The sequence below is a fragment of the Notolabrus celidotus genome, chromosome 10 (assembly GCF_009762535.1).
Source record: "Notolabrus celidotus isolate fNotCel1 chromosome 10, fNotCel1.pri, whole genome shotgun sequence".
NCBI lineage: Eukaryota > Metazoa > Chordata > Actinopteri > Labriformes > Labridae > Notolabrus > Notolabrus celidotus.
This window is the reverse complement of record NC_048281.1, coordinates 29,481,580-29,489,761: the sequence shown is the minus strand read 5'-3', so window position 1 is coordinate 29,489,761 and position 8,182 is coordinate 29,481,580. Positions and strand designations below refer to the sequence as shown.

Sequence of the window (8,182 nt, the reverse complement as noted above, 5' to 3'; positions counted from 1 at the left end):
ATCTGAGTGACAAAAATGGCCACAAATGTTGAATGGGGATGTGTTTTCTAAGCTTGTTAGATCGCACACAGTCATGTTGGAATAATTTTCCAGGACATTTTACTTTTTCTCCCATTTTCCAGGTGTTTTCCAGTACTGGAAAACTGGTCAACTGTTTTCTAGGTTTTCCAGTTTTTCCAGGACGCGTGGGAACCCTGTTTACATTTCATCCCCAAAAATCCCTCACATTACAAACTCTAATAGTTGAAACAAACTCAAGCTCGCTGTGATAAGGAGGAACAAGGTACCTAAAGCGGACACCAGATGGCATTATTAACACATGGGTACTGCTTATGTAGTGCAGGCAGACCATGCAGCTGTGGGCTGAAATATTGCTCTCAGTTATCAGTCTACAGGTACAGCTCTCTTCTTCTTCATGACGTTTATTATGTTCATTTTCTGTTATGTATTTTTAAGCTACAATCTCATCTGTTGTGATCTTGGTGTGCAGTGTTGCTGAAAAGAGACAAGGCAGACCAGTTTGCCTGTTTATGAGCAGTTTCTGATGTGACCACCAGGGGGAGCCAAAGTGATTTTGACAGTGAAGTTTTATGTAACTTAAAAAAGTGAAACTCAAAACAGCTGAAAGTAATGTTTCAATATGATAATGAATCAGTAATGCTGCCACTAGCCTCATACACTGCCTTTTAAAACGAAATCTTTGTTGTTTTATACAAATTTAAATTAAATCTTTGTCATTTCACTTCATCTGATACAAAAGATCTCTCCATATGGAACAATATCCTACACTATGCAACGGGTCAGTTATTTATTAATCAAAAAGAAAGTATCAGAAGTCACTTTTTTATTCATAAACTTTAAGTAACACATGTTTCTATTTGTGCCTTTGACATTAAAAACAAAAAAATAAAATTCCAATGATTCCTGAAGACCTGACCTGAGACCAGTCTGTGTCCCCGCCCTCCTTCACTTATCTCTCATTTACATAATGAATCAGCTGCTCACCGGGAGGTCTCACACATTAAAACAAACGTCTCGCGCGTCTGAGGAGACATGTTCCAGGTGAGACACCAACAGAGCTGAGTGACATCAACCATGAGGCCTAACCCGGCTCCTCTGCTGCTGTTAGCGGCGTGTCTCCCCTTAGTTTATACCCTCTCCAATGTGGAGGAGTTAAAGAGCCAGGAGCGGCTGTTCCTCCACTCCCTCGGCCTCTCCGGGCGGCCCCGGCCCGCAGGGAGCCTCCAGGCCCGGCGTCACGTCCCTTCAGCGCTGTGGAAGATGTTCCGGAGCTCCGAGAACATCAAGGTCCAGGAGAGTGACCCCTGCACGGTGTCTGAGTACGGAGTCCGCGGTAACATCATCCGATACGTGCAGGACCAAGGTGAGCTGGTGGGCAGGGGTTTTAAAGAGAGTTGATGATACATTATTGTTTTAAGACCCAAAACAGAAAAAAGTTAGACCATCTTTTATAACTTAATATTCTCAGTTAAAATGAAACCGAATTACCTTTGACTTTAGTGGTTTTCAAGATACAGTTGTTTGTTCAGCAAAATAAATGATTTTATTTTGGTAAAACAGACTTGAAATGGTCTCACTACATTAAAACTTGCATGGACACTAAATATTATGGATATGACCCAATGTTAGAAAGTTTTAAAGCAAAAACAGATAATGTTGTTCACATTGGGTTTTTGAAGAGTTAGATATATTGAGGGTTATGTGTGCAACTGTGAGCGCCAACATGTCCACAACACAGACAATATTTTTCACAAAGTCTGAAGGTTTAGTTAAAAGTCAGTTTAGTTGAATTAAATCTCTTGTTTAATTATGTTTAGGGTCTGTATCTCTTTGCTACACCTCCACAATCTTTACATTTGACTAATGATAATGATGGACTGCATTTAAGCACATTTGTAGACTTTTTACAATCAACTTGTTTGAATAATTATTTGACTTAAAGCTGCTGTTGGTAGTCACAGAGTAAACATCTGTTCAGAGAGAGGGACTTCGAATGTCAGCACTATCCCTCCCAACCAGATTTCCTCTTCAACACAGATCAGCGTGTGCAGGTTAGGTTAGGTGCCTAACCTAACCTAACCTAAACCTAACCTAATCAGCGTGTGCAGTCATGATAGTGCCTGACTCATAACCAATTGGAGGACGTAGTAGGGGCCGCCCCTTAACCAATCAGGACAGAGGATTGGACATTTGCTATGATTGGTCCGTCATAACGGGAACAAGGGGAATAAAAACATTGCTTGGTACAGATGGATTGGAAAACGCAGAGATTTTGCAATAGTCTCAAATTACTCCACTTACTGAAGAGTACCGATGGGCATTATGACCTTTTCTCCAAACCCAGCAGAAAAAAAGTAACATTTTTTCACACCATTCCTACCAACAGCAGCTTTAAACTGTAAAACATAAACAGACCCAGGATAGCTAGAGTTGTTGGCAGTAACTTAAACATCTGCAAAGATTTGCATCAGTTATTTTTTTTAATTCGTGTTTAAGACAGAACACAGAATATATGGGACAAGATTTGCCAAAGGGTAGCGTAACCCCTCCCCCCAAAAATGATTATCCCAAAACAAAAGACTTCAATAAAAATAATGCACTTCTGCACTATTAGGTGCTAATTCAATATCAAGAATTCCTGAAATAATGTGCAACACTTGTTCATACCTACCTCTTGCTGCAGACATGCTTTTAGAAAGCTTCAGCAGCTCAGAGTGAGTAAACCTCAATGTGTGTTGAGTGAAATAACTGGTAATGATCTTAATTAAAAATGCACTCCATATCGGATTAAGAAATAAACCTGAAAGACCTCTTGAATATTTTGTGTTGGATCACCTCCTCCCTCTCTGTGTGTTGCAGGCAGGCTGGTGTCTGGATGGAGCAGCTGTCAGCTCTGTGTGGAGAAGCAGCTCTTCTTCAACATGTCGGTGCTGCAGCCTGTGGAGCTGCTGTCTCTGGCTCAGCTGGAGATCAAGTTCCACTGGAAACCTTTCAGCCATGCAGAGCTGCTGCAGGGGCCCCGGGCCCTCAGCGTGTCTCTGTACAAAGTGATTCGAGCCACGCTGAGGGGGGCTAACGCTCAGGCAAACCGCAGACTCCTGTTGTCTCAGTCTGTGCAGCTACAGCCCGACCCCGCCTCCATCACACTGGACCTCACCTCGTTGGGGGAGAGCTGGAGGAAACCGGGACGTAACTATGGTTTGGTTTTAGAGCTTCTTCCTCTCAGTGCAGATCCAGAAGATCTGCTTCCTTTCCGTCCTGGGAACTCCCTCCCTTTAGAACCAACCTTCACCCTCCCACTGATACAGGCCTCGTTGGTCGCCGTGTCCCTCAACCCCCACCAGTGTCGCTCCCGACAGCGCCGAAGCGCCGTCCATCTCCCAGTCACTCCCAGCAACGTGTGCAAAGCTCGCCGCCTCTACATCGACTTCAAGGATGTGGGCTGGCAGGACTGGATCATCGCCCCGCAGGGCTACATGGCCAACTACTGCCACGGCGAGTGTCCGTTCCCACTCAGCGAGAGTCTGAATGGCACCAACCACGCCATCCTGCAGACCTTGGTGCACTCTCTGGACCCGAACAGCACACCTCAGCCCTGCTGCGTCCCCATCCGGTTGTCCCCCATCTCTATGCTCTACTACGACAACAACGACAACGTGGTGCTGAGACACTACCAGGACATGGTGGTGGACGAGTGCGGCTGTAGATGAGGTCGACCTTTGACCATCAAACACTGTTTCTTATTGTCACCTCACGCTACGAGATGATTGGTCAGATTGGATTTTTTAATGTGCAGACTTCAAAGAATTTTAAATGTGTGTTTTCTTTATCTTACAGACATTAACATCTTTTAATCTGGCAGCTAATGTTTATAAAATTTGCAATAAAGCTTCACTGGAGGACTGAATCTAAAAGTCAAGTTTTCCTCAGTCACTCGTTTCGGTGGTCTGATAATTAAATGACCTGAGGGGCCGCTGCACAGGTTGTCTTCTCCTGCAGGGCTCCTTCAAACTTTTGATGGAAAAGACTTCAGTGTGTTCTAGTGCTCCCTTGTACCTACTGAAGAAAGCTGCTCTGCATGTTTAGCATAGAAATGCTGCTTAAGTAAAGCTGAGGTAAAAATCTTAAGAGGGGTAAAGAAAAAAATCTCTCCTTTTAAGATTTATATGAAGTTAGCCAGATGTTTGAGGTTTTACAACCGTGCAGAAGAAAGCTCTTTATAGTAAAATGAAATGCTTAAACGTGGCTTATCATACATTGTAGTAATAACCATCAAATCTATTTAAGAAATCAGTCATATTGATAGATGGAACTTATTTCATTAAGCTCAGCACACTGGTGTAAAATCTGTTGTTATACCTTTTATATAGAATATTTGGGATTTTGTTGTAGCGCCCCCTCCTGGAGGAAAATGCACCAGCTACCCCCACCCAGTGTACATACCTCTGCGTGTAACGATCAGGGTCTCAGCCTTTGCGTGTCACACCTGTCTCTCTGAGCTTTAAACATCTCACTGACACAGAGCAGCTCCTCTTTTATCTACCAGAGAAGAAATTAACTCTCTTATCTCACCTTCCTGGCTGATAACACCCCCACCACCACCACCACCACCACCACCACACAGACCACTGGGGTTGCCATGACGATGGCGTGGTCTCCACAGCAACCGATGGAGGCTGATAGGTTGTAGTAATTAGTGAGAGAGAGGAGAGGAGAGGAGAGTTTGGGGTGTAAAGAAGAGACCCAGTAATCACATTTTGACTCTGAGAATATTCTCCCCCTTACATCCTAACGTCCTCAGTGAGCGACGACACTTTGCAAAACGTGTCTTCATCAAGTTTTTTTAAGGTTGTGTGATTTCTCTTTTTCAGTCCAAGGTTAGGAGAACAATGATGTCCATCACTGTTACTGGGCAGGGTTAGGGGGGCGGAGGGGCTTCTTCTTTTCTCCAAACACAGAATCTCTGAGGTTATTGATAAATCTATGACTCTTTGGAAAGTATAACCAAAGGGAGCTCAGCCTTTCATTGCTCCAAATACCTCAACCATCCAATCAAGAAGTACTCATTTATCACCTTTCATACAAATCAGAATGCAATTGTATGTGCTTTACCAAATGATTGATAGAGGATAACACACAACACATGACACGGAATGGATTTAGATGTGGAGGCTAATGCACACAGATATAAATAAAATGTATGTAGATCAAACAATAAATGGTGAAGAGTTGAAAAATTATTAAATTACTGGTTGAAAGAAGAGATTAAGTGTGAAAGAAAAGAGAAATAACTTCTTAGATAAAAAAGCAATAGAAGTATGATTGGATAAAATAAAAGTTAAAGATAAAATATACAACAAAACAACACTAAAATCAGTATAAATCATTAAATCACACAATGCATGGAGGCCAGACTGAACAGATGGGTGCTTTTTAAAGGAACAGTGCGTAGAAATGGGAATAGGTAGCGATTCGGTCTGATTCTAGATTGAAAACGCTCCCTTGCTCACGCCTCTTGTCGGTAAAGCGACGGTGGCCTTTAAGGACAAAAAGCTCCCGTGATGCCCCATAAGTATGATCCTGCATTTGTCAAGCTACTGTCAAAAATGTCTATCAATACAAACTCTGTTGAGCACAGTAAACACTCTCTTCTTTGTCCTCCAACCGGTGCATTTTGCAAGGCCACGCACTAAATACAAAAGCCCATGCAGTTTGTCTTGTCTTGTGCTGCAGTAGAAACATGGCGGTGCAATGTAGCATCCCCTTTAGAAGGGGTACACTTAATTAAAAAGGAGATGCTTTGCTCCAAATGTTACTTTTTTCTAGGTTGCATAAGCATTACACAGAAGTGACAGCGTGGACAAAGGAGACACCAGACAGAGTGAAGAAGCAGCAGAGGAACTTATAGTGAGTTGAAAATAGGGCTGAACGATTAATCGAATTCCAACGACATCGCAATGTAATAGAATGCAATTATCAAATCGCAAAGGCTGCGATTAAAAAAAAAAAAAAAAAAAGTTTCATGTACACAGACGCAGCCTTAGTGACATGCATGCAGTAGGTGGTCGTAATGCGCCTTTCAGCTGATTTGCCGACGGCAAAAAAACTCAGAAGAACGAGACACGTGCGAGTGGGGGATGAAGAAAACAACTTAAAGGCACTATGAGGAGTTTTTAACTGGCTGAGAAACAGACTGAAACTGATACTGATGCCTCTTTATGACCCTCAAAAGCAAACAAGACCATCTACAACAACACTGACACCTTCTCTGTTGTCATTTTAATGTCTAAAACTGCTCTGAGGGGGGTAGGTGTCAGAACAGATGATTGACATCTTGCTTTAGAAACACCCTTTTATGGCTGTTTTCATTGCAAATAATCACATTGTAAAATAAGTCTAAATGTTAAAAGACAACAGGATGAGGTTATTGTCTGAAGACAATTATTTTGCATTTACAGAACAAGAGATAAGAGGTATCACTTTGTCCACAAGGGGGCGCCAGAATCGATACAAGCTAAAAGTTCCTCACAACAGCTTTAAGCCACGCTAAGTTTTGATTTGTTGTTTTGTTAAAAATGGCCTCAGCAGAAGAACCGATCATATTGGAACGTACAAAGTAATCAACACGCTGAATATCAACATGTGGAGCAGGTTTATAAATAATCTACGCAGACGCAGAATCAGTGAAGACCCAGACAACATGTGGATTTACTGCAACAGGACAACTGAACAGAATCATATTTAAGACTCACAGTGTCCAGTTTTCTGTCTACTGGTTCTTATTGAGAAAAATAAGCATGTTTACGTGGTCAGGTGTCAGTCAGGAGCGCAACCGGGTCAGAATCAGTCCGGCAGCGGAGAAAAAAGAGACCTGTCACTCAGCCGCAGCCCCCAGCTGAGCGTCTCCGCTGTGAGCAACACCTTCAGTCGGCTGGTTCACATCCAAACATGCTTTAAACTGAAAACACCTGTTTGGCAGAATTTTGTTAATTAGTTGTGGTGAACGCTTACAAGACTGCAAGTCAAAGGATTCAGTAAGTTTACAACTGTAATTGAAGTAGATAAATAAACCGTCTTTCATATTAATTCATGCTTCATTTGCCTTTATCTTAACAGAAGTCCAGCCTATGAGAAAGAACAGTTTGTGTATAATAAATCTGATATTGTTTATTATAATACAGATTGATTTATTACTTGTGTTTGTTGAAAAATACATGAAGAGGACCTTGAAAAAATAATCGTATACTAAATCGCAATCGCAATATTAAGGAAAATAATCGCAATTAGATTATTTTCCAAAATCGTTCAGCCCTAGTTGAAAATGTGTGAATATGTTGATACCATTTCCCTGTAATGCATGCAATGAAAGTATCTAGAACTGTTGCCTGTTTACTGAGATACACTGACAGAAAGAAGAGTATATGAAAGTCCAGCCGGACAACCCACATCACTCCGATTCTAGCTTCCCTACATTGGCTTCCAGTTAAATTTAGGATTCACTTTAAAGTTCTCGTTTTTGTGTATAGAGCTCTGCACGGTCAGGCTCCTGAATACATCGTCGACCTGCTCCACCCCTACCTTACCAGTAGGCCACTCAGGTCTTCTGACCAGGGCTTGCTGGTTGTCCCTCGAGCGCGCTTAAGAACAAAAGGTGACCGTGCTTTTGAAGTTGTGGCACCGACATTGTGGAACGCTCTTCCTGTAAATGTCCGTTCTGCTATATCTGTTGTCGCCTTTAAAAAACTTGTGAAGACACATTTATTTAAACAGGCCTTCGACTCACTGTGTTCAGACTAATGTTCTATTTATGCTATTGTCTGTTTCTTTTAATGTGTTGGATATTTTCCTGTGAAGCACTTTGTGATTTTATTCTGTGAAAGGTGCTATACTAAATAAAATTTACTTACTTACTTACTTACTTACTTATGGATAACTGAGGAGCTGTGTTCAAATGTTCATGCTAAGTTAAGAAAAGCTAAATTATTTTTATGTTCAGGCGATCATACACTCATTAAAATACTTATGAATGCTTTATTTTATTTATATAAAGTGTGTTCTGCTAAATCCTGCAAATTACTAAGAAAAAAAACTTGGGGTGAAAAATGTGTGTTTGTGTTCACACATAAAGCCAACCCCAACATGGGTTAACCCAACTGCTACA

General features: G+C 41.7%; 1 protein-coding gene across 1 annotated transcript; it reads left to right on the top strand.

Annotated features, from left to right (window-relative positions):
* Nucleotides 1-1,003: 1,003 nt before the first annotated feature.
* On the top strand, nucleotides 1,004-3,940 carry gdf3 (growth differentiation factor 3). Its single transcript, XM_034694162.1, has 2 exons — nucleotides 1,004-1,384; nucleotides 2,881-3,940. The coding sequence occupies exons 1-2, from the start codon at nucleotides 1,096-1,098 to the stop codon at nucleotides 3,729-3,731; spliced, it is 1,140 nt and encodes a 379-aa protein (XP_034550053.1). The 5' UTR covers nucleotides 1,004-1,095; the 3' UTR covers nucleotides 3,732-3,940.
* Nucleotides 3,941-8,182: the final 4,242 nt, after the last annotated feature.

What these genes read in the sequence shown, in the direction of transcription:
- gdf3 (XM_034694162.1), top strand. Translation starts at nt 1,096, where the DNA reads ATGAGGCCTAACCCGGCTCCTCTGCTGCTGTTAGCGGCGTGTCTCCCC. An exon ending in CCGATACGTGCAGGACCAAG is followed by an intron (nt 1,385 to 2,880) that starts GTGAGCTGGTGG and finishes TGTGTGTTGCAG; the next exon opens with GCAGGCTGGTGTCTGGATGG.